Consider the following 27280-nt stretch of genomic DNA (forward strand, 5'->3'; position numbering starts at 1 on the left):
CATTTGTTTTCTTTGCCGACATAGAGAAAAGGCCAGCGTATCAAAAGGTATCGGAAACAGACTGCCGGAAAACACACAAATCTGTGGGACACACTAGAGACCCAAAGAAAAGCTTCCACCAAAAAAAATAACTCAGGTGAACAACAGCTTTGTCTGGCTAGATGCCACAAAAAAAATTCAGGTCGCAACTGGGTCTGCGTATTCACGTGACATACTGAACTCCTTAATCTTCAGACTCAAACACAAGCCTTATATCCACAACACAGGCGCAGGAATAAGCCTACTCCCTTCACAATATCAGCCAAAAAACGGGAATGTTATGATCGATTTTAATCCAATTGCTAAATCATGTGTTTCATCCTTCAGACATTCGGTGCTCAAGAAGTCAATTTATTTAAAATAGAAATTGTTTCATATAGTTAGTAAAGATTACATTAATTGGCGTAGAACGCCGACATAAAATTCGAGATTGGTATTTGTAACTCAAACTGAACATTGTGCGTAGGCCAACCCTGATAACATTAATCAAGCATACAAATTTACTATCATCATGTCAAGATCATTAGTTGTCAATTCTAAGTATGGGTTCCCCAGACCATGCACTATCTGCAAATAATGTATGGGTCTGAATAAATGTAAATAGTGTCATCTGAAATAATTTCACGGAGTTTACACAAAATAATTTGTTTTGACGTCAAAAGTTTTGGGTCAAGGGGAGTTCACCGTAATCAAACAGACCGAACACTAAGAGAGAAAAGAATATTCGTGGTTACGGTTCATGGCTTACTGAACTCTAATAATAGGTTTTACTTACATATTTAATTATGGCGTCCGCTCGTTTCACTGGAAGATATTTATGTTTAGAAGAATGGAGTACACAAATTGTTTAAATGAATCAATCAATAGACGCATGCAAAATAGGCTAACCCTTCCATTAACAAATAATCGATTTTTTTTATTGTCAAGAAAGTTCGTATTTAAATCTGTGGAACCATAATTATTGATAATAACGACTAGGTTTCTGTTAGTCATCAAAATATCATAAACTCGTGGGCAATATAGGTAGATTAAATACATGTAGTATATATTTAAATGTAAAAATAAAATAAATATGTATTGAAATACTAGAAGTGTATTGACAGTACCTTTGTGATTTTGTGAGAAATTCTCAAGTATCAAGTTCTGCGGTTTGTTTGTTTTTTTGTTTGCTTGGTCTATTTTACAGGTTGATGCTCTGAAAACATTTTCAGATTTCAGTGTCGAAAAAATAAAAGTATTGCGAATTCAATTTTGTCTTAAAAAAATAGTAAAAAAAAATTCCTGAGCAACATGTATTAAATTATATAATGATAATATAGAAAAATTCTTTATTTGGACAAATAGATTTAATGAATGAAAATGTAAAAAAGGAAGGATGATAACAGTAGTGGAAAGAAACGAAAATAACCTAAAGTAATTATTATATAAACATAGATAGATTTGAACATGAAATTATCATTCGACTGCTAATGGCATGAATACGCGTCCCCCCCCCCCCCCCCATTGTTTTTGTGACCAAGTGTTCCAGTGTCCTGTTGAGGCTCTATGGAGAGGATTCCTTCTGACGAGAATGTGTGCGGCAGACGGATCAAGCCTGTTAGTGTAATTAGGAGCCATGGAAGAAGTCAATGACCGGTGACTCGGCTTCCAACTTAAACCACTGGTTGCCCAAGGAAATGTTTAGGCACTCGACGGTCGTTGAGTCCTTCGTCAGCTGAGGGTGCTGATTTTATGGCAAGCAAAAGGTTTAACCTCGTGATCGGGCAAGGAGTTGGCAGTGGAGGATATCTCTCAGAGGTGCAGTTCTGATAAACTTGGATATGCTTAAAGTCTAGAACTAGGTTTCATCCGATGCGTATAGCCTAGACACTTAGAGATAACACCCTCTAGTCACAGAGTCCTTGAGGAGTTCTACCACAGTCTAGTGGTCAGACTAGGAGACGAATCTAGAAGGATCAAGGCTAGTATCTAAGTGGGATCTTTAAGTTGGATCTTTAAGTGGGATCTGTAAGCGGGATCTTTAAGTTGGATCTTTAAGTGAGATCTTTAAGTTGGATCTTTAAGTGGGATCTGTAAGTGGGATCTTTAGGTGGGATCTTTAAGTTGGATATTTAAGTTGGATCTCTAAGTGGGATCTTTAAGTTGGATCTTTAAGTGGGATCTGTAAGTGGGATCTTTAGGTGGGATCTTTATGTTGGATATTTAATTTGGATCTCTAAGTGGGATCTTTAAGTTGGATCTTTAAGTGGGATATTTAAGTTGGATCTCTAAGTGGGATCTTTAAGTGGGATCTTTAAGTTGGATATTTAAGTTGAATCTTTAAGTTGAATCTTTAAGTTGGATCTTTAAGTTGGATCTTTAAGTTGAATCTTTAAGTTGGATCTTTAAGTTGAATCTTTAAGTTGAATCTTTAAGTTGAATCTTTAAGTTGAATCTTTAAGTTGGATCTTTAAGTGGGATCTTTAAGTTGGATCTTTAAGTGGGATCTTTAAGTTGGATCTTTAAGTTGGATCTTTAAGTTGGATCTTTAAGTTGAATCTTTAAGTTGGATCTTTAAGTTGAATCTTTAAGTTGAATCTTTAAGTTGAATCTTTAAGTTGAATCTTTAAGTTGGATCTTTAAGTGGGATCTTTAAGTTGGATCTTTAAGTGGGATCTTTAAGTTGGATCTTTAAGGGGGATCTTTCCACTCACCGAGACCAGCTAGAGTTGCTATAAATCTCGGTAAACACAACACAAGAATCCAAAAATATTTTCGTGATCATCTTTAAATACAAAAACAAAACCTAATAAAATAGTCAGAAAGACACAATGATAGAGGCACATTCCTCGTTCCATATGCTAGGACAAATTTGTACAAACGCTCCTTCTTCCCTAGTGCTATTAGAGCATGGGATGGGTTGCCTGAGCCCGCCAGAAAAACCAGTGACTTGGCAGAATTTAAGTCAATGGTTAACATGCATGACTAAATGCATGACACGTAGGACGTAATCATCTTCTTTATGAAAAGAATAAATATAGATTTCATAGCGTGCTGCTTCTTGCGTACAGAGCGAGGTGTGTTATGAATATAAACGTACGTAGCCGCAGTAAACTAGTGCCAAAAGGGGGGGGGGTCCTTATCTTTGGTTAGTTTTTGTTTGTAAAAGGTTTTTAAAATATGTTTTACACATTTCGGTTGTTCCTTAAAATTTAAGATTTAATTACATCCTAGATCAAACTTGCCCACAGGATGACAGGTGTAGGCAGCGGGAAGGGTTCGAACCCGGGACCATCGATACCACTGAACAACATTCCAGAGCGCATACCACACGACCAGGCAGCCAAGATAAAGGGAGATACTCTCAAGATAAAGGGAGATACTCTCAAGATAAAGGGAGATACTCTCAAGATAAAGGGAGAGACTCTCAAGATAAATGGAGATACTCTCAAGATAAAGGGAGATACTCTCAAGATAAAGGGAGAGACTCTCAAGATAAAGGGAGATACTCTCAAGATAAAGGGAGATACTCTCAAGATAAAGGGAGATACTCTCAAGATAAAGGGAGAGACTCTCAAGATAAAGGGAGATACTCTCAAGATAAAGGGAGATACTCCCAAGAAAAAGGGAGATACTCCCAAGAAAAAGGGAGATACTCTCAAGATAAAGGGAGATACTCCCAAGATAAAGGGAGATACTCTCAAGATAAAGGGAGATACTCTCAAGATAAAGGGAGATACTCTATGCTTCTAGAGAAAATCTAATTCTAAGTCAAGTATTTGTATTTAAATCAATTGAAAGTATTAAACAAACTTTCACTACATACGTAAGTATAAAGTTATGCTACATTTACAGAATTAGACGTGAAGTTGCTAAATCTAAAATTATTCAGATTTTTAAACAAATATTAACTTCAATGATATCTTGAATTTGTTTGAGATACATAGAAATGTTTGACAGATAGACCGATATGGATCATCAATCTTCTGATAAGGTAACTTCCTCACATCTTCTGTTCAGTACACCACAAAATTTGTCAAAACTGAAGTCCGCTTCTTGTGTATCTTTCTTTCTCTTTCTCTCTCTCTCTTTATTTCTCTTTTTATCGCTCTTTTTTCTTATTCTTTTAGGCTCTCTTTCTCTCTCTTTGTCTATCTTTTCTCTTTCTTTCTTTCTCTCTTTTTTCGTTCTCTTTCTCTCTCTCTTTTTCTCTTTTTCTTTCTCTCTTCTTTCTCTTCCTTTCTTTCTCTCTCTCTTTTTTCTCTTACCTTCTCTTTCATTCACTGTCTCTCTTTTTCTCTCTTTCTTTCTCTTTCTCTTTCCCTCTCTTTTCCTCTCTCTTCCTCTTTTTTCTCTCTTTCTCTCTCTTGCTTGGGCGTGGCTTGGCAACCATTGAAGGGGGTTCGAGACCCGACTCGAGCAGAGTTTACTATTCATTAAAATGTATACATAATCAAAACTATTCATATAATTATTGAAATGATATTTATTTGTATTATTTTAAATCAATTATGTTTTTTTTTAATTCATGAAGTTATGAAAAGAAATAGTTGCAGTTACAGCTAACAACAACAATTTTAACAAAAATGACTTTAACCAGCCAAAGTGAGGCATTATCAGACTTAAATCCGACCCTAAATGAAACATCTATTACAGTGACACAGCAAGTTCTGAGCGACTACGAAGCGCAGATGTTTCTATTGGTGGTCAGAATCTCCTGCTGCTCCATCATCGGTCTCTTCGGCATGGTCAGTAACGTCATAAATCTCTACGTCTTCGTCAAACAAGGATTAAATACGTCCATAAACATCAGTTTCTTCGCCATGGCCATCTCAGATCTGATCCGTATCGTCACAGTTCAGTGGATGAACTTCTGCTCTCTTCCCAATATTGATACGCTGGGAATTCCTTGGGTGTTTTCAGACATTCGTTACCTGAGTGCCAGTTGGCCGACCGGCTGCGCCAACCGCATCACCTTGTTCATCACAGCGTACATCACCGCTGAGCGATTCCTCTGCATCGTGTTCCCTCTGAAGATTAAGAAGATGATAAAACCGTCGAGGACCGTATTGATTTTACTGGCGATCGATGTGGTCAATACGTTGGGACTTGTCCCGGAATACGCCTCGGTCTACTACGAATGGAAATTCTACCCGGCCAAAAACAAGACTCTTCTGGGGATGGCGTTCAGAAGCAACAGGTCGAGTACTCAAGGCGTCACTTTCAGCATACACGCAGCTCTTCTGACCATCGCCCTCGTCGCTGTCATCGTCTTCACCATTGTTCTGGTCATCCAACTCAAGAGCAAATCTCAGTGGAGGAAAGATAACACGGGCAATAAAAGCCAGATGGAGTCCATGTCAAGCAGGGACAAGAAAACAGTCAAACTGGTCATACTCATAGCTGTGGTCATGGCCTTTTGTTATACGCCCGCTGTAGTTTTATCCCTCGTCTCATCCTTCATCCCTGACTTTGGGGTCGGTGGTCGTCAGGCCAATTTGTTTCATTCCACTTGGTCATTCGCTTACCTGACAGGCATCATCAACGCCAGCGTTAACATCTTTATCTACTACAAGCTAAGCTCCAAGTATAAGAGCACCTTTAAGGAATTGTTTGGTTTAACATCTCAGACAAAGCAATAACATCTATATCGCTCAATATATCAGGGGCGCAGTGGCTGAGTGGTTAAGAGCTTGGTTTCCGAACCTGGGGTCCTGGGTTCGAATCTCGGTGTAGACTAGGATTTTGAATTATGTGATTATTAGGGCGCCCCTGAATCCACCCAACTCTAATGGGTACCTGATGTTAGTTGGTAAAAGTAATGGCGGTCGGTCGTTGTGCTGACCACATGACACCCTGCTCGTTAACCGTTGGCCAAAGAAACAGATGACCATAAAACATTATCTGCCCTATAGATAGCAAGGTAAAAAGGCAGGTTTCAATATTTTCAGCACGAATACTAGAAGCTATGAACTGTAAACTATCAAGAACCACAACCCTATGTAAACTATCAAGAACCACAACCCTAGCCCCAAATATACACAAAGAACGCCGATACGTGACCTGGACTAACTGATGTTATTGAATTGTCAGGCCGATACGGCTGAAGGTGACCTGGACTAACAGATGTTTTTGAATTGTCAGACCGATACGGCTGAACGTGACCTGGACTAACTGATGTTATTGAATTGTCAGACCGATACGGCTGAACATGACCTGGACTAACTGATGTTATTGAATTGTCAGACCGATACGGCTGAACATGACCTGGACTAACTGATGTTATTGAATTGTCAGGCCGATACGGCTGAACGTGACCTGGACTAACTGATGTTTTTGAATTGTCAGACCAATACGGCTGAACGTGACCTGGACTAACTGATGTTATTGAATTGTCAGACCAATACGGCTGAACGTGACTTGGACTAACTGATGTTATTGAATTGTCAGACCGATACGGCTGAACATGACCTGGACTAACTGATGTTATTGAATTGTCAGGCCGATACGGCTGAACGTGACCTGGACTAACTGATGTTTTTGAATTGTCAGACCAATACGGCTGAACGTGACCTGGACTAACTGATGTTATTGAATTGTCAGACCAATACGGCTGAACGTGACTTGGACTAACTGATGCTATTGAATTGTCAGACCAATACGGCTGAACGTGACCTGGACTAACTGATGTTATTGAAATGTCAGACCGATACGGCTGAACGTGACCTGGACTAACTGATGTTATTGAATTGTCAGACCGATACGGCTGAACGTGACCTGGACTAACTGATGTTATTGAATTGTCAGGCCGATACGGCTGAACGTGACCTGGACTAACTGATGTTATTGAATTGTCAGGCCGATACGGCTGAACGTGACCTGGACTAACTGATGTTATTGAATTGTCAGGCCGATACGGCTGAACGTGACCGGGACTAACTGATGTTTTTGAATTGTCAGACCGATACGGCTGAACATGACCTGGACTAACTGATGTTTTTGAATTGTCAGGCCGATACGGCTGAACGTGACCTGGACTAACTGATGTTATTGAATTGTCAGGCCGATACGGCTGAACGTGACCTGGACTAACTGATGTTATTGAATTGTCAGACCGATACGGCTGAACGTGACCTGGACTAACTGATGTTTTTGAATTGTCAGACCGATACGGCTGAACGTGACCGGCACTAACTGATGTTATTGAATTGTCAGGCCGATACGGCTGAACGTGACCTAGACTAAGTGATGGTATTGAATTGTCAGACTGATACGGCTGAACGTGACCTGGACTAACTGATGGTATTGAATTGTCAGACCGATACGGCTGAACATGACCGGGACTAACTGATGTTATTGAATTGTCAGGCCGATACGGCTGAACGTGACCTGGACTAACTGATGTTTTTGAATTGTCAGACCGATACGGCTGAACGTGACCTGGACTAACTGATGTTTTTGAATTGTCAGACCGATACGGCTGAACGTGACCTGGACTAACTGATGTTATTGAATTGTCAGACCGATACGGCTGAACGTGACCTGGACTAACTGATGTTTTTGAATTGTCAGACCGATACGGCTGAACGTGACCTGGACTAACTGATGTTTTTGAATTGTCAGACCGATACGGCTGAACGTGACCTGGACTAACTGATGTTTTTGAATTGTCAGACCGATACGGCTGAACGTGACCTGGACTAACTGATGTTTTTGAATTGTCAGACCGATACGGCTGAACGTGACCTGGACTAACTGATGTTTTTGAATTGTCAGACCGATACGGCTGAAAGTGACCTGGACTAACTGATGTTTTTGAATGATTGGATGGTTTTGTAAAGTGCCAATCTCTCATTTAAGGCATCAAGGAAGAAGCGTTCCCTTTGTTAATACAAATAAATGTATATGTTATTACATTGTGAATAACACTGTTTATTAAATGTTGTTTTAAAATATATTCCACTTATATACATACAAAATGCTTTTTTTTTTCCTCGTTAAGACAAAATTAAACTCATTATATAAAATGTAAGTAACTTTTATAACAGAAAACAAATTAGTAATAAAACAATTTTTTTATAATAGAATTTTGTCCTGTAGAAGGTTTGGACAAGGCAGTAAAGGAAGGAACATCCGAAACATGTAAAACATTTTAGAAAAACATTTTACAAAAACATTTTACAAAAACGTTTTAGAAAAACATTTTACAAAAACATTTTAGAAAAACATTTTAGAAAAACATTTTACAAAAACATTTTACAAAAACATTTTAGAAAAACATTTTACAAAAACATTTTACAAAAACATTTTAGAAAAACATTTTACAAAAACATTTTACAAAAACATTTTACAAAAACATTTTACAAAAACATTTTACAAAAACATTTTACAAAAACATTTTACAAAAACATTTTGCAACTCGTTGGGCCGCCATCAAATGGGCAGACAGTGTCGTCGCCTAATGGATTGCTTTAAGTGACAGCAAAGTCAATAAAAGAATTTAAAATATTCTCTTTTAAAAAGGGACCCACGTATTAACTATCAGTTCATCAGCAGTATCCCTATAAACATCCAAGAGAATATGTTTTATTGTTTGTTGTTTGTGGAATTTGTTTCTCCAGGGAAAAAAAAGATCATTGAGCCCTATTCAGGTTTCCTATAGGTCGACGGGGTGTCGTTGAAGGTTGTTGACTTGTAGCCCCAAACTGCTGGTAAGCAACTAAACCGCTGCAGGCTTCAAATAACTTCCTTGTGAACTATGCTAAATATAACGCTATCTATTATATAAAGCAGACAGTAAGGCGTATGTATGCATTTTATGTACGTATGTATGTATGTATGTATGTTTGTACGTATGTATCCTATATATGTATGTATATATGTGTGTGTGTGTGTGTATGTATTGTTGTAACTCTCTAAGGCAGGCACTCAACGAAAGACAGGTTGACAAGAGTAAACGATGTATTTATTTATGATAAATGCAAATGAAGCATCGACAAATGGTACGGGTAATAGTAACTAGTTAGACTTGGACTTCTGCTATAAAGTCACAGGGAGTAATATGTCTAAGTTCTAAGAGTCCTACTTTATACCAGAACACAGAACAGACCACCGACACACTTCCCAGTGTCGCTCCAGGTCTTCCCAACAGTTTCCTAGTATCACACAGGACAGCACTCAGCACCAGACTGTTCAGACTCCCATGACCTCTAGCCGGCCTCCCAACAGTCCTCCTGTTTTAAGTTCACTAGTGCGCTGGTGCGCACCTCAAGCACTGGTGCAAGGCTGGGTTACAACAGTATGTATGTATGTATGCATGTATGTATGTATGTATGTATGTATGTATGTATGTGTGTATGTATGTATGTATGTATGTATGTATGTATGTATGTATGTATGTATGTGTGTATGTATGTATGTATGTATGTATGTATGTGTGTATGTATGTATGTATGTATGTATGTATGTATGTATGTATGTATGTATGTATGTATGTATGCATGCATGTATGCATGCATGTATGCATGCATGTATGTATGTATGTATGTATGTATGTATGTATGTATGTATGTATGTATGTATGTATGTATGTATGTGTGTATGTATGTATGTATGTATGTATGTATGTATGTATGTATGTATGTATGATGTGTGTGTATGTATGTATGCGTGTGCATATATGTATGTATGTATGTATGTATGTATGTATGTATGTATGTATGATGTGTGTGTATGTATGTATGCGTGTGCATGTATGTATGTATGTATGTATGTATGTATGTATGTATGTATGTATGTATGTATGTATGTATGTATGTCCGGAATAAGAATAAAAATCTTTTGACCAATCTTGATAAAAATTGGCATAAAAGTTCTTTAGATCATGGCGGAGGCCGTAGTGTATGATTAATGTCCCTCCCACAAACCGGAGGGCCATAAAAATAGACAAAAAGTACCTAATTGTATCTGTATTTAAGAACGACATAAGTCTAAATTCAATCCAGTAGATCAGTATAACCCAAACTAAGGCCCGCGGGTCATATTTGGCTAGTTTATAAACTAGACAAAATAAAGGTAATGTGTTAACCCAAAATAAAAGATTGTTTGTGGGGACTATTATGGCACGCTCTTGGAAGAGGGGGGGGGGGAGTGTAATCCCGTGACCCTGGGATGGCCAATTAACTCGTTTGACCCCTTTTTTTTCTTTTGAGAGCAGGATGGCGAGAGTGGATATTACTTTGGTAGGCCTAATTGGTTGCTGCTAGGCGATGGCGTCGGGTCGGGGTCAGGGGTTCGAATCCTCGTCTGGATCTGTCTATTTGTCACCACACTTTCTTGACCTTCTTCTGTAACCTTGGGGGTACCTTAGTGCTGCTATTATTATAAGTACATTAGAGGCACACTCGAGGTAGGGGGTTACTCAAATCCAAAAGGTCCAAAAAAAGAAAAGAAACTTCTTTATTGATTTTAGTCCACCAAGTAAAATTATATTTATTTTTCAGCAGGTTCAATCCATTTTGCACTAGGGGATCATACATATAATATTATATTTGGCATACATTTTAAATAGCAATACAAGGGTCGTGCATTTGGTTTAGATTATTATGATTATATTAATTAGCATTACAACATTTTACGACAGGAGGACACATTAGTAGCATATTAGCCCCAGCCTCAGCATCCAGCTAGAGCCGTCCTTGATGCCTTTAGTCAGCCGTGACATTGCTGCAGCCGTCCTTGATGGCTTTAGTCAGCCGTGACATTGCTGGAGACGTCCTTGGTGCCTTTAGTCAGCCGTGACATTGCTGGAGCCGTCCTTGATGCCTTTAGTCAGCCGTGACATTGCTGGAGCCGTCCTTGATGCCTTTAGTCAGCCGTGACATTGCTGGAGCCGTCCTTGATGCCTTTAGTCAGCCGTGACATTGCTGGAGCCGTCCTTGATGCCTTTAGTCAGCCGTGACATTGCTGGAGCCGTCCTTGATGCCTTTAGTCAGCCGTGACATTGCTGGAGCCGTCCTTGATGCCTTTAGTCAGCCGTGACATTGCTGGAGCCGTCCTTGATGCCTTTAGTCAGCCGTGACATTGCTGGAGCCGTCCTTGATGCCTTTAGTCAGCCGTGACATTGCTGGAGCCGTCCTTGGTGCCTTTAGTCAGCCGTGACATTGCTGGAGCCGTCCTTGATGCCTTTAGTCAGCCGTGACATTGCTGGAGCCGTCCTTGATGGCTTTAGTCAGCCGTGACGTTGCTGTTATCTTCCAATTTCATTACAATGTATAATGCTTACTATCGAGGAATCTACATTCCAGTTACTATCTGCGAGAAAAAGTTTGGTTCTGAAGGAACGGAAGTGGTTGAATTGTTAAACAATTTTTGGGAGTGTTCACTGAATTATTTTTTTGACGTGACCTCGGAAGTGTCGGTCAAAGGGAGGTAATCGTAATATTTAAAGAGATGGCATTATTTACAATGAATACAATGATAACATTGTCTATTATTGAATCTATTATTATTTTAATTATTATTATGTCAGAAACTACGATTATTCATTCTCTGGCGCTGCCAGGGTTGAGTTTCGTTAAAGAGAAACAAAATTCATCTAAGTCCATTTAACAGTTTTCACTGAGGAATTTTCTGGTTTATTATGATTATTAATATTATTATTGAATTAAAAAAAATATTATAATGTAATAAGGTTTGTCTTTGAGTCCGAAAATTAATGATGAATGCAGTATTTCCCGTGGATACGCAGCCCCAACTGTGACCTACTTATTTTGCAACACTAGGGCAAGCATAACGATTGTCCGCCTGTGGTCGATTTAGATTTTATTTTCGACGTCTGCGTCTGTCCTCGGCAGCGGATTTTCTTTTGGTCTCAAATGTGTATCCCGCGGCCTTTGTGAGCGACCTACAGCTGTCTCGTTATGAGGGCGCATGCAACCAGGTGCTCTCTTCGATGTCAGCAAGTTGGCGCCTAAGCTGGTCTTTAAAGCGTTTCCGTGGGGCGCCTCTGTTACGTCGACCACCTTTTAGCTCACCAAAAAAGACTGCTTTTGGCATACGTTCGTCCCTCATACGGGATACGTGCCCTGCCCAGCGTAACTGGCGGACCATAAGAATTCCCTCTATACTGTCCATATGGCGTTCGCAACGACATCGCTTTTTGTAGTGCGGTCTTGCCACCGTATTTCCAAACCTTTTCCGGCTGTAGACATCATGGCTATTGTTCTTTGTTGTAGACACATGTACGAACACATGTATTATACATGTCCTCACATGACAAACGATGAACCAGGGATTCTTCCGAAGGCAGCCGTCTCCAGTTTTCATGGAAGCCTGGAAGCCAAAGAAATCCCGGAAAATACAATGCCAAATGTTTGTGTTGGTGCGTTTACTAGTTGACAGATCAGCGTGAATCTTCATTGTTCTAATGTTTGTTATGTCCAGCTCTATATACTTAAAACTGGGCTAGTCAATGCAAACCAATGTTCCTGGACATCACTCAGTCATCACGTTGCGAATGAGGCGTGTGTTCGGCGCCATTGTATGGCTGCTTGGTCGTGCGGTTTGTGCGCTTGACTGTCGTTCGGATTTATCGATGGTCTCGGGTTCAATTCCTGCCCGCTCCCATCCCCCGTCGTCCTGCGGGAGGTTTGGACTAGGAAGTAAACTATCTTCAACTCTGAAGGAACATCCGAAACATGTAAAACATTTTACAAACAAACATTTTTTATACAGGTCCAAAAGAACATTAATGTGACCTTTTTTTCCACATCACCATCGGAGAAACCTTCACAAGTTGGCAGAGATGCCCCGGCTTCCAGATGTCTGGCAATAATTTTTTACAAAAATGAAAACACGGGACAGCTAATCTGCACCAATTGACACCGAGAGGTCCTGGAGTTGTGTTAGAATCACCACAGACTGAGATGATAAACTACAGCATTGCAGTGAGCTCTAGAGGAATTCCAGTGGGCTAGATATAATGTACTTTGATTAGGCTTTATAGTATAATTTTTATACAAAATAAAGCTTTACTTTGCACCGTATGCACAATGACGAATGACGTCATAGTGTGTTAACTAGTTCAGTTTTAAAGTATAGAAGAGGTGACGTTCTTCCTACATATTTGTAGGTTATGTCCTTCTCTTGTCGTTGGCTCTAATTATCATGGTGAAACTCGCTACGTAAGTAACAATTATCACTTGTATATATTGCATGTTGTAATTTTATTTAATTAAAGAGAATATTTTACTCCCGAATAACAGCAAACGAGATAATTATTTTAGAGCAACAACAGCCAATTACTGTGTACATATTGACGGTAAACAGATCATTTGTAGCGATTTGATTAGATAGAGACTTCTAACTGAACGCACTTCACGAGATTTTAACTGCCTCCAGCTAATCTAGCAGACGAAGCTTATTTTATTATGTTCATATGTATGAGTGTATTACTAATATAAAGTGTGTTTGTATGTGCTTCTGTGTGTGTTCGCAATTAGTCCCGGTAATCGCAGGTTGTTGAAAATCAATTAAACACTATTAGCTAAAGCTCGCATGATTTTATTAAGTAATAATTATTACAAATACCAGCATAATGTTATTCCTAAAAGGGGATCTATTTTAATCGGACTTTTCTTTCAGAAGAGTTACAGTAAAAGTACTGTCGCTATGAATGATACATACTATAACTCCTTGTTGCTATCTGCAGAGCACTTTGCGTCTGTGCGTAACAACAGGACGGAAATTGACAACCTAGAACATGAACTGATATCTAATATTGAAAAAGAGAAATGGGTCATTGCCAACTATGTAGTCATATGCACAGGGCTTGGTTTGTTCTCCCTCGTAGTAAATTTTGCCAATTTGTGTGTTTTTGCGGTGCAAGGTCTTAAGAATTCTATTAACATAAGTCTTTTCTGTATAGCGATGTCTGATATGGTACGAGTCATATCAGTCGAGTGGATGGCTGTGTGCTGGAATCTTTCCACCAACCCTCTTAATGTCCCTGTGATGTTTAACGAGCTGTTATATCTGAGTGCGGGTTGGCCTGCGGGTTGCGCCCACAACATCTCCATGTTCATCACGGCTTACATAACGGTGGAGAGATACCTCTGCACGGTGCTGCCCCTGAAGATCAAGAAAATCATCACCCCGAGAAGAACCGTGGCGGTCATTATAAGCATCTATATTGCCTGCTTTGCTTACGTAGTCCCGGAGTACGCCTACGTTTACTACGACTGGAACTTCTACCCTGCTCTGAACAGAACGATGCTGGGGCTGGCTTTCAGGAGCGAATTCCAGGATCTGAAAGGCCTTTCATTTTTAATTCACGCCATCCTGGTAGTATCAGGGCTTTTCAGTGTTAGCCTTTTCAGCGTTCTGCTTGTGGCACAGTTGAAGAGGCAAACAAGCTGGAGAAAGATGCACACCAGAAGTGAAATTCAGACGGAGTCCTTGACGGCTCGTGACCGGAAGTCATCAGTCCTCATAGCTGTGCTGGCGGTTGTCATGGCGCTAGTTGACGTTCCCTTGGTTACCTTGTCGTTGGTGCAATCCTTTGTGAAAGACTTTAGCGCCTACGGGAGACAATCCAATCTTTTCCATGTCGCTTGGTCTTTTGTGTTTATCGGCGTGGTCTTTCAACCCAGCATGAACTTTGTCGTCTGCTACAAAATGAGTTCTAAATATAGACAAACAATCGGAAACATTTGCTCTTGTTTTTACCATTCACCGAAAGTAAACACTTAATGAAAAGGTGTACACAATTAAAGACAAAGTAGGCATGCTTGCTTATCTATACAAAATTATAACGATTCAGTTCCCTGGTTGAAGTTGTATACATGTAACGTGGGTGTTGTGCTACCAATCCAATGACCTTTATTTGATTCAAAACGACCTTGTTAGGAATACCAACAAATAAAATCCATAGTAAACACGGAGCTGCATATTCTGTTCTGTTATTACTGTTTAAGAGAATAATTTAATGTTTGTTTCTTTAAGTTTTAAAGATCTCACGACATTGTATCACTTAACTTATCATCATCATCATCAAACTCCATTAGAGTGAGGGCTTGAGAGGCTCAAATCCTCTCTTGCAAAAGCCCTGGACAGAAACCCTGCTGTCTTGCGTAGTGCATAAATGTCGCCATACAGGTCGAGAATTTTGGGTTTCCCAGACCTGTCGAGGCGGAGATCAGCAAGTCTGGGGCAGTCAAACAGAATATGAGGAACGGTTTCATCTTCTTCCCCGCAGCGGGGGCACCGTGAATCAAAATTTAGCCATAGACGCGAGAAATATGAGCCAACAGTACAGTGGCCTGTCCTGCACTGTGCTATAATACCTTGCTCAGGTCACTTAACTGAGCATAAAGACTTCCCCATGTCTTTCACCAAGCTTTGTCTCAGAAAATCATCAAGGGATGAGAACTTTTGAAATGATTCTCTTTTTAAAAAGCTAAAAATAGCGAAGATAAATATTTATGTAATACAATAAGTATTACTCGTGTAGTAGGTCCTACGTGTATGAATTATGGAATATATAGAAACAAATTGACAAACTGTTATGCAGTGGCGTAGCTAGGATAGGGGAGGGTGGGTCAAAATTCGAAGGTCTCCCCGAACCCCCACTAGAGAGGTGACCCCAAATGAATGTCCTATTTTTTTTTTTTTTTTTTTTTTTACATTAAATATTAACTATTAAGCCACTGACATATAATCTTGCTATTCACTTGGAGTCAAAAATACTAGACAGCATTGATCTTGATAATGCTATAGATGACCTTTTCTGCACAGTAAGCACGACGTGAAGTGATATGACTTGAGATTTGTCCCTTGTGCGTTATCTCGCCAATAAAAAACGTTAGTATTCATTACAAGAATATTAATGATTATTTTTTGTTAATTTTATTTATATACTTTACCAATTGAAATTCAGACTAATATAATTATTAAGTACACTATCTCATGTCATGATGTCGAATGTCAAAATGCAGGGGCCCATAAGAAGGTCAAGCTCCCCCCCCCCGCCCCCGGGCCCCGAAATTCCTATCTACGACACTTTTGTTATGATAACATAAATGATGGGAGTACTATCAACATATCAATGAGATGTTTTGAAATCAAACACTAATGGCCGTGAAAACACATAACAATAATGCGTTTATAACTTTGCAGTATAACACTAATAAGCGATAAGAGAACCTCTTCTAATAGCTGAAAACTTTAAAGTTTTAATAGCACACTACCAGGTGCCCGTGCCTCGCTCGGTTGAATGTTTTGTTTCCCGAGTTCATTTCAGACACATTCGTGTGTAGCGAGAATTCCATTTTTTTAGAAATTTAAAGCCAAAATTAATTTTACGAGAACGAAACGTCTTAAAACCTATATAACAGTCGTCCTCGAGTTTTGGCAATGTGGCCAATGAGTTAAGAATTTTTTTTCTCATTTATTTAGATATAGCTCGAAATTTTAAAGAGAATCGTTAGAGCCATCGTAGAAATAAAATGTATTATATATGTTATGCTTGCCCTGGATGTGGCAAAATTTGTAAATCACAGCTGGGATTGCGTTGTCACGAGAAATATTTCACTCCTCATTAATCTTCGGACTCGAAGACAAGCCTTATTATTATAATATAAATATATATCTACAAAAATTGCTCGCTTAAGAGTATAGGGAATGAGAATGTTATGAAAACACTTTTTATTTCTAGAAGAGAAACACATTTTCAAATATCTTTTATGTAAACACAAGTTTATACTTCATTGAAAGGTAGTACTCCTGGTTTTAATTAAAGTGTGACAGTATTGCGAACAAACTTATCGAAATCGTGGTATCATTGCTAGATTATTTACAAGATGTGTATACTTTTTAAAATATCAAAATTTGTGGTTATTTTAAGAAGATCCTTCAATTTACTACCATTTATGTGTTAGTGTTGAACTAGAGATCAAACAGACCTTTACGCATACATTATAAGGTATAATTCTATGTCATCTCCTATTAAAACAATGCTATTTGTTCTTGTGTTTGCAAGCACTAGTTTATAACTAACAGTAAATGTTTAGTTAAGACGTGTTATTATATTTCATAGATTTAAAAAAATTTAATCATAGCCTCTAACACAGACAGTTCTACCCAGACTCGTTACTGCTTTCAATACCGAATAAAACTTGACTCTGGTGCGCATTTCCATGCTTTGTTTTGGCCTTACTCTAGAATTAAAGATCTGTTGACTACAATTTTACACCCGCTGAAGTTTAAAAAAGAAAACTAAACCGAATATCGATTAACAATATTCAAGGTATCTCTCTTCACTTCTGTGGACGCCTTTGTCAAAGAATAACAATAGATATAGGAACGAAGTGTTTTAAAAATTCCTATACCATTTCATATTCGATAACTTCTACACAGACCAACAAGATGGAAAGAAATATTACTGACATAGTTACATCACAAATCGTTATTGCGCAAACATTGGTGAAACCAAACCAAATGGAGAGCATCGTTCTCATACACCGTATAGTCTTGTGTACCATCGCAGGTACTTTTGGTATAGTGTCTAATATCATCAACATCTGCGTCTTTGTCAAGCAAGGTTTAAACTCATCCATTAATATCAGCTTCTTCGCTATGGCCATTACGGACGTTTTCCGAATCGTGGCGGTGAATTGGATGAACTTGTGTTCATCTCCAGACATGCAAAAGTTCGATGTGCCTGTTGTCTTTTCTGAACTAATGTACTTAACTACTGGTTGGCCCATAGGGTGCGCCAATAGGATCACCATGTTCATCACAGCGTTCATCACCGCTGAAAGATGCCTCTGCATTATAGTCCCTCTCAAAGTCAGAAAAATCGTTACGCCTCTCAGAAGTGTGGTGATTTTGACTATTATAGTCATCTTGAATGGCTTGGGCCTTGTCCCGGAATACATGGCAGCCTACCTTGACTGGAAAATATATCCATCTATTAACAGGACACGAATCGGTATAAAGTTTAGAAGTAACAGCGCTGAGAATGAAGGAATCGCTTTCACCCTTCACGCTGTTCTAATGAGTGCCGCTCTCTTGTGTGTTGTCATCTTCACTGCTGTACTTGTGGTGAAGCTGAATCAAAAGACACAATGGCGGCTGGAAAGCACGAGCGACGACAGGCAGCGCGAGACGTTCAAGACTAAAGATCGTAAGACTGTCAAAATGGTGATCCTTGTGGCTGCCGTCATGGTCGTTTGTTACACTCCGGCTGTCATGCTGTCCGTCGTCTCGGCTTCATGCCCAGAGTTCAACGTTACTGGCCCACTAGCTTCACTGTTTCATGGCGTCTGGACTGTGGTCTTTGTGCTGGGTACAGTCAACGCCAGCGTCAACATATTTATCTACTACTCCATGAGCACCAAATATAAAGAAGATTTAAAACAGTTGCTGCAGTGGCGGTATAAGACATTATGAAACAATGCTTAGATCCCAATGTTATTTTGTTTTGGGTTTGAAGAAAGATTGATTGCTTGGTTTTAGATTTAGGTTTGAAGAAAGATTGATTGCTTGGTTTTAGATTTAGGTTTGTAGAAAGATTGATTGCTTGGTTTTAGATTTAGGTTTGTAGAAAGATTGATTGCTTGGTTTTAGATTTAGGTTTGTAGAAAGATTGATTGCTTGGTTTTAGATTTAGGTTTGAAGAAAGATTGATTGCCTGGTTTTAGATTTATGTTTGAAGAAAGATTGATTGCCTGGTTTTAGATTTATGTTTGAAGAAAGATTGATTGCTTGCTTTTAGATTTAGGTTTTAAGAAAGATTGATTGCTTGGTTTTAGATTTAGGTGTGGTGAAAGATTGATTGACTGGTTTTAGATTTAGGTTTGTAGAAAGATTGATTGCCTGGTTTTAGATTTAGGTTTGAAGAAAGATTGATTGCTTGGTTTTAGATTTAGGTCTGTAGAAAGATTGATTGCTTGGTTTTAGATTTAGGTTTGAAGAAAGATTGATTGCCTGGTTGTAGATTTAGGTTTTAAGATCTGTTAAACTTGTTAACTCTACTTAGATAGAGGGCCAGTAGTTGATAATTTGAGAGTTTGCAAACTTTTGTTATCAGTCAAATTGGTTTAGGCCATCTAACTACTCTAGTCCACATGTCCGAAACTATAGATTTAAACTTTAAAATAGAATCTTTAAATACACCAGCCAATTATACTATCTATACCAGTGGTTCCCAAACTTTTTGTGTCTTGTAGACCCCTTGCCATGTTTTCCATTTCTCGTTAGACCCCTGTATTTGTTTGAAAGTTCATTAACGCCAAATGTGTTGTTCTCACTGAGCCATATATATTCATTGATGACAGTCAAATTAAAATGAAGCAGGATTAAATTGAATATGCATTACAGGAATTGACGAAACACAAATTAATAAATAAAAGATAAACGCCTATTGATGGGCAGCTTTGAAAATAAAATGTCAATTTAGGGTTTAATACCATAACTTCTCGATTAGATAATGTTTGAGTGTTTTAAATTTGAAAATGGGGTAACATTAATTCCGTCCATTGTATGCTTCATTGATTTAATCACCACAAGAAACATTGAGATTATGCCTTCATTTTGATTAAATTTAGGTTATCACCTTGTAGCTGCAAGATAGCCTTATTAAATTTATGAAACGATGAGTCTGTTCAATAGACTATGTCCGATTCCCGCTTTTTTTTAAATTTGGGATCTTAAGCACACAAGAACTCAAAAAGGATATTGTCAAACATAAGCCTTTCGACAACTACCATACTTCAGTGTGAAGAAGCGATTGATCAAAGTTTCAGGCAAAGATTCCTAACAAAACGAAAATATGATAAAAATAACACTATATTATCATGGAAGAATGTTATTTGCAAGAAATTACATAACAACCTTTCATTGTCCTAACTTATTTTACCATTATACCTTTAAAATGTATTGTTGATTAGAGGAATTTTCTTTATATCAGATATAGGATTGTGTAAAACAGGTTTTAAAACCTCTTAAATGGCTGGCAAAGTCATTTTTTTGCCCATAGTGTACAGTTTTCTGGAGTTTGATATAGGCCTAGGTAAAAAATATTGTAAAACGCTCGCAAACCTCTTCTCTTTTGTGATGTTGTAATCAAACATTTGTTCTACTAAATTTAAAGTGTTCGAATGTATTTCAAATTTCAAATCTATTTTATCATGTTAGCGTTGTCTCAAATGATGTTCCATCTTAGATGGTTTCATGGCGACATAACTTCAAACTTGTTGCATAAAAAAACACAAATGAAAGGACTTGTTCGACAAGGAAGGAATGAAACAAAATTTAAATAACCAACACTTTAATTTCTACAGTTATTTTTATAACACAGCCATATACAATATTTTTTTATGTAGACACAATTAAGCTATTTAAAATAAGATGTTAAAATTTTAAAATTGGAAAAAAAGGGTTAAAATTTAAAAGATTAACTAAGGTACAACTCATTAATGGGAAGTGAAATTTAATGTCTCGACATGCTTAAAAAAGATTCACTATCGTAGACCCCCATTTACAGGTCGTAGACACCCAATTTATTTTTTTACTCCCGTAGACCCATTGAAAGTCCTGGTAGACCCCTGGGGGTCTATATAGACCCATTTTGGAATGATTGATTAATGCATAGGACATAAACTACAGAATGTGACCTCATTAATCTCAGCATAGTGGTTAGTATTTATTCGACAGTGCATGGGATTTTGTTTCATAAATTGTGTAATTAGATGTATTAATCTATCTGATATATATATATATATATATATATATATATATATATATATATATATATATATATATAGAGAGAGAGAGAGAGAGAGAGAGAGAGAGAGAGAGAGAGAGAGAGAGAGAGAGGCAGAGAGAGAGAGAAAGAGGCACAGAGAGAGAGAAAGAGACACAGAGAGAGAGAGAGAGAGAAAGAGGCACAGAGAGAGAGAAAGAGGCACAGAGAGAGAGAGAGAGAGAGGCAGAGAGAGTGAGAGAGAAAGAGACAGAGAGATTATTATTCGCCCATTCTCGTTTTGTTATTCCACACTAAATATTAAAATTTTATCATTATATTTGAGGTAGGTAATAATATTTAGGCCCCTAATCCACTTCTAGAATGTGATTGTGTGTAGGCCAATGTTTTCTCAAGACTGTTAAACCATTTGATTATGATAGCGATAGCTAGAATCATAAAAATAAAACTTAACATTTCCCTATTATATGGCTCCTTTTGTCTCGAAAGGCAATGGATGCGCCCAAATGAGTCACTGGTTTTGGCTTAATCTTGAGACGGGGCAGAATATGGTGTGGCTAATCAAGACAATTCTAGAACGGCAGACTCTGCCACAATTCATACATGTGTATGCCTCTGATTCAGGGCTAGCGGACAGGGCAGCTTTCTTTTTTTTCCCTCTTGATTAAGGCCGCTTCAATTCTTTTGTTCTCAGCAAGGGTTGTCCCAGCACGCACAGTCTGTCTCCATGCACTCCGGTCTTTGGCTATGTTTTCCCACATACTTTCGCTGATGCCTGAGGCTCTCATGTCTCGCTTGCAGACATCTCTATATGTTAGTCTTGGGCGGCCCTTGGGTCTGACTCCTTCCACAAGCTCAGCATATAAGATATCTTTCGGGATTCTACCATCTGGCATGCGGGTGACATGTCCGAGCCAGACATGTCCCTATTACCAAGAGGTCTATAGGGTACATTGTTAATTATCATTCTTTATTTACAACTTCAAGAGACACAGTATCAAGTTTTCTACCCATGACGTAGTTTATAAGTCTCCAGGGACGGAAAAAGAACAAGAAACGCACACAAAAAAATACTTAAAAAAAAACACAAAAGCTTATATTAAGTGTAGTTGTATCAATTAGTTTGGATCAGTCATGTTATTAAAATTGTAAGATATCTAGACTAATAAATCTGTGGGATTGGAAATATTTTTACCCATTTTTTTTGTTTAGCACAAGTTCATGTATTTAGTTTTCTTGATGCACTATGCGAAGTACTGATGATGATATAAGGTTTTACAGATATCTATTGTTAAATTGAAACCTTAAAGCGACAACCTACTTCACCAGACAATGTATTGAGGGGACTAATTCTACTTTTTTCCAACACATCAGTCAAATACATTTTTTCCCCTTGTGTCAGGGTTCTATTCTTGCTTTGTTCTTTAGGGGTTACACAATTACTCAATTCCAATTAATTAATACTTGCTTCGCTCACTAATTGTTATACAAATAATAATAATAATAATAATCTTTATTGTCCTTATGGAAATTTGTCTTACAATTTGTGCATTACACCAAACAAAAAACATTATAACTATAAGAAACCAAAGTGTACATTCACACCAGACTCACTCATAATTTACATGTGACAAAGTTTATATCAGATTGTTCTTATTTAATGATTACTACTAGATACACCGTAATTCCAACTCAGATATCCATGAAAATGCAAATAATATTTTAATACTTAATAAAGCACACAATTGTATTAACTGTCAGTAAGTAATACACAACCACCAGTTCAGGAAGTAAACGTCCAACCTTCCTGGACCTGGAACAAGACCTCACTGCTTAACACACTCTCTCGCACATCCAAAGAAGACTAAACCATTCAGTTCATAACACGTGCAAGACTATTTACATTCATAACCTGGGAATGGGAGTACCTAAAGAAAGGGATATAACTATCATACCAAAATATCAAAGTAACATATTCACTCTCGCCATACCTCCCCCTGACACCTTATTCGATACCAAACATACTAATTAACGACTATGGTTCATCTCGAACACTTTTTCATATGACTGTGGAGCCCTTTTTTGGAGAGACACTCCCGTCCACATATATTGCAGGTTTCGTTTTGGTGGTAGAGGAGCCGGCCATTTTCCGTATGGCACGCTTTTCTTCAAGAGCTGATGCCCATGTTTTCTCGCTGTCCATAGCGTTCTTGGTCACCTTCTCTCTCCAACTAATTAATAATAAAAAAAAATTAATAATTAATTACCATTAGATAATTAACTAGGTTGTTCTTTTTTTTTTTAAAGAAATGATTAAGCAAAATCGGAAAAATGGTGAGATAAACCTTGTAGTATTTAGAGATATGACAACGATTGTGCGGTGCTTTATAAGCTTTGTCTCTAAACAAAATATTTTATATAGTTTGCTTGTTTCGTTGGTTCACATATCAAGCAAAGGTGTGACTTTGATTGCCCCACACCTTTCGGAGCATAAGACAGAAAGCTGTCATCATCACAAATGGAAAGGGGGGATTGTTTTGGAGGGGGGGGGGCGGAACCAACTTCGTAGCCATTTTATTGCTAATGGCCAAAGCTACAACTATAGAGACTTGATAAATAAGGAGACCAGTTGTCGTCCCGGGGCATTGAAAATAGAAGAAATTATCGCCAACTGAGACCCGAGAAATTTCTATCTTGAATGTAGCCACAAAAAAACTGATGTATCTGGTTCGAGTTCACGCATTTCTTAGAGTTAAACTAAGCTCACTATAGTAAAGAACGGAAAGTTAAACTCTATGGCCACATCACAAGGTCTCAGGCCTCACAAAGACCTTCCTTCAGGGAACAGTACCAGGATAAAGAAGAAGGGGCAGACAGAGAAAGTGATGGGAAGACAACATAAAAGAATGGGCGTGCCTGCCATTGAAAGAGGTTCTATCCACGGCAAAAGTCAGAAAGGAATGAAGAAAGTCGGTCTTAGTCTTACTCTTAGTGTAATACAGATTGCCAATAGAAATGTGTCTTTCTTGTTTTCATAATTAGCGTATCCTATAGACCTGAATTTCTCAAACCCTTTTGACCCGGGGACCCCTTTACATATTCAAAACTCGCTCACGGACTCCTAAGTAAAAAAAGGTACTTAAATGCATCATAGCTTAGGCGTCAACTTTCCTTGGCTGACATAGAAGAGAGCACCTGGTTGCATTCGGCCTCAGAACGAGACAGCTGTAGGTCACTCACGAAGGCCGCGGGATACACATTTGAGACCAAAAGAAAATCCGCTGCCGAGGACAAACGCAGACGGCGAAAAGAAAATCTAAATCGACCACCTGCGGACAATGGTTAGGCTTGCCCTGGATATGGCAAAATATGTAGGTCACAGCCTGGGCTGCGCAGCCACGGGAAATACTGCACTCCTCACTAATCTTTGGACTCGAAGACAAGCCTTATTATTATTATTATTATTATATAAATGATTTCGTCAAAGAATAGTTACTAATAGATATATAAAACAACAGTGAGTGGCGGTTTGATTATTATTAAACTTATCCGATAGGATAAACAAGCTTTTAGGAAGAATTAATTTGAATTGTATACAATTTTCACATTTCTGCGGACCCCTAACGGTCATCTCACGGTGCCCTGGGGTGTTCGCGGGCTACAGTTTGAGAACCACTGCTATAAACATGCTTGACGAGCTAAAGATACTACCGAGACCTGTATTGGTATGTGGTAAATAGACACTTTAGCGATTGATGTTCGGGCAATGGGCATAACATCTACAAAGACTGTGCATATGTGGGGGTTATGGAGTGTGTGTGTGTGTGCGTGAATATATTAGCTGAGTAGATTCTGATGTAACCACGAGTCCATCGAAGCGGAAGTTGCAGGCTACGTTAGTAGGGAGTAAAAGTTACCGAGTGACAGAAAGACGTGCAGTTTTAAAGTGAGTCGAATTTTGTTTCAATCTGTAGGAGATGAGGTATTAGTAGCTCATTAGTATTTCTACATAGATCTTTATTGAAGCTGTAAACTGAGTAGGCTACAGGTTGCTAATCAATCAAATTTATGTTGTTGTTGTTTTTGTTTGTTTGTTGTTGTTGTTTTTTTGCTGTTTAAAAAAAGTTTGTTTGAATTTTCTCTAAGTTCTATGGAGGCGGGTTGGCTGAGTGGTAAATCGCCTGGCTTCCGAACCAAGTGTCACGAGTTCGAATCCTGGTGAAGACTGGTGTGAAGGTCGTGAGAAGATTGATGGAAATTAAGCAATGTCAAAGGGCGCCTTTTAGTTGTAATGGATGCCTGACATTAGTTGGGGAAAAGTAAAGGCGGTTGATCGTTGTGGTGGCAACATGACACCCTCGTTAACCGTGGGCCAAAGAAACATATGACCTTTACTTTATCTGCCCCATAGATCGCATATAAAGTAATATGAACGTAACTGAAAAGAGGCAAATTGATGGAGATTTGGAAATAAATTGACAAAATAAGCCAAGTCAAAGACGCCATATTAAAAGGATTTAACAATAATTAATTTGCGCTACAACCAAAAGAAAAAAATGATTAAAAAATATATTGTTATGACTTTGCCATGCGCACCATCATCCAGGCTAGTGCAGAGATGCGCACTTCTAGTAACCAAACTAGAACAGGATGTTGACATGAGGAGACTAACGATTTCCGCCCAATGAGAGAGCCAATATGGAGATGCTGTGCTCAAGGCAGATGCCCTTTGTGTTTGTCATGTCTCAGTGTAAATAAACGTCTATGTCCTCGTTGAGTTGCCTCACTTCAGTTATTACAATATGTATTTCCAGAAACAAAGATATTGATTGATCGTAGTTTATGCAGCTTCAAGTGGATCTTGTATTTTCTGTTGATAGGTATAAATCATTCTTTTTTACGAAGCTTATATCAACTCAATCTGTCTGTCTGTCTGTCCGGTAGAAAGCGTGTTCCCGCTATTTCTCCTACACCCATTCTTGGTTCAAGTTGAAACTTCGCACAATTATTCATTGACATAGACAAGACATAAATCAATAAAAAAAAATGTAACCAATAAGACAATTAATTACTTGTAATTCATTATTTTGTTTCATAAAAACAAGGGAAACTAATACTTCAGTGTTCACATAGATATAGCTGAATTTGTTGGGTTTAGTCCGCTTAAATAATTGTTAACGCTATTTGTCCCTCGCGCATTCTCCGATCAAGATGATACTTAAAAAATTTTTATTGTACATAACAAAACATGAATCAATAAACCAAACACTCGATTAGTCAGAGAAATGAGTGAGAAGGTTTTCCGTGCTGCCTTTAGGCGCTCAGTAAACACATCTCTGCTCGAGCCGGGTGTCGAACCTCAAGCCCTCTTCATACCAAGCCAAGCTGAAACATACTTAGCCTCTCGACCACGCTTCTCATTAGGGATAAACAACATGTGATCTGTTTATATCTTGCAATGCTACAATATACATTCAAAAAAAATCAAATACATTTGGAAAAAAAAAATAACAGTTCAAAATTTTTTTCATTCATATATAAGATTTACGAAATAGGCCCATAAAGAAATAAAGACATATCATAAAAGCATGTTATATAGACGAGAAATTTAACTATCCTCTTTATGAGCACTTTAAGTGAAATATTATAACTTGTTTTCATTCTTAGTTGACATATTTTAGACAGTCTCACTCAGTTGCGAAACTAGGGTGGGTGATCCAAATTTGAAAATCCGACTCCGGGCCCCCACTTGAGGATTCCTCCAAAATTAAACATTAAATATTACGCCATTTAGCGGCCATTATCTCAAGTCATGATGTCAAAATGCAAGGGCTCCTAAAGAGGTCAAGCCCGACCGCCCCCCCCCCCGGTCCCCAAATCCCTAGCTATGCCACTGGTCTCACATGTTTCTAGCTTTCACCAACAACTTAGCAAATGATTTATTAAAATAAAAAATAAAAGGGATACATACATAAATAAACAAGCTTATCTCAAATATAACTCTTATTGGCAAGTAGAACATGTAGGCACTAAGAATTAAGTCCGTCCTCAATCCAAAGCTTATTTATTTTTGTTCAAATCACAATTTATGTTCAAAAAAAAGGTTATTTATTATGTTTACGTTAATTTAAAATGCACATTTAACTCTTTCTCTCCGTAATTATTGACCACATTCTGATGGAATCAACGTTTGTATCGTCGGTTAGGAGAGAAAGAGTTAAGAAATTCGTCCTTTTGTCAAATAATCATGATGACTTGAAGTATTTGAAGCAGAAAATTAACAGTTTCAAATATCTTCCCAATAAAACGACAGAACATAATGACAGACGTAGACGCTCTGCCAAATGTTGAATGTCCAAAAAAACCAAAGACACTGTCGACATAATGCTCCAGAAATCCCAAGCATCTTCAGCTGTGTGAAGCAGACGTCTGTCAGCAGGAAATGTGCCGCCATAACGCAAGTTTTTTTTTTTTAATTCAGAGTAAATTGTGTTTACA

General features: G+C 38.2%; 4 protein-coding genes across 4 annotated transcripts; all 4 read left to right on the top strand.

The window, feature by feature from the left end:
• The first annotated feature begins 3270 nt into the window (after nt 1–3270).
• On the top strand, nt 3271–3771 carry LOC129924845 (filensin-like). The gene has a single exon (XM_056022148.1). It carries the CDS (start codon nt 3271–3273, stop codon nt 3769–3771), a length of 501 nt encoding a protein of 166 aa, XP_055878123.1.
• An 833-nt stretch (nt 3772–4604) lies between these two features.
• LOC106079065 (growth hormone secretagogue receptor type 1-like) lies at nt 4605–5660 on the top strand. Its single transcript, XM_013240183.2, has one exon. The coding sequence runs from the start codon at nt 4605–4607 to the stop codon at nt 5658–5660; it is 1056 nt and encodes a 351-aa protein (XP_013095637.2).
• An 8287-nt stretch (nt 5661–13947) lies between these two features.
• Nucleotides 13948–14769, top strand: LOC129924846 (uncharacterized). The gene has a single exon (XM_056022150.1). It carries the CDS (start codon nt 13948–13950, stop codon nt 14767–14769), a length of 822 nt encoding a protein of 273 aa, XP_055878125.1.
• A 2745-nt stretch (nt 14770–17514) lies between these two features.
• On the top strand, nt 17515–18468 carry LOC106079063 (lysophosphatidic acid receptor 1-A-like). Its single transcript, XM_013240181.2, has one exon. The coding sequence runs from the start codon at nt 17515–17517 to the stop codon at nt 18466–18468; it is 954 nt and encodes a 317-aa protein (XP_013095635.2).
• Nucleotides 18469–27280: the final 8812 nt, after the last annotated feature.

Source organism: Biomphalaria glabrata, chromosome 2 (genome assembly GCF_947242115.1).
Source record: "Biomphalaria glabrata chromosome 2, xgBioGlab47.1, whole genome shotgun sequence".
Lineage (NCBI taxonomy): Eukaryota > Metazoa > Mollusca > Gastropoda > Planorbidae > Biomphalaria > Biomphalaria glabrata.

What these genes read in the sequence shown, in the direction of transcription:
- LOC106079063 (XM_013240181.2), top strand. Translation starts at nt 17,515, where the DNA reads ATGGAGAGCATCGTTCTCATACACCGTATAGTCTTGTGTACCATCGCA.
- LOC129924846 (XM_056022150.1), top strand. Translation starts at nt 13,948, where the DNA reads ATGTCTGATATGGTACGAGTCATATCAGTCGAGTGGATGGCTGTGTGC.
- LOC106079065 (XM_013240183.2), top strand. Translation starts at nt 4,605, where the DNA reads ATGACTTTAACCAGCCAAAGTGAGGCATTATCAGACTTAAATCCGACC.
- LOC129924845 (XM_056022148.1), top strand. Translation starts at nt 3,271, where the DNA reads ATGACAGGTGTAGGCAGCGGGAAGGGTTCGAACCCGGGACCATCGATA.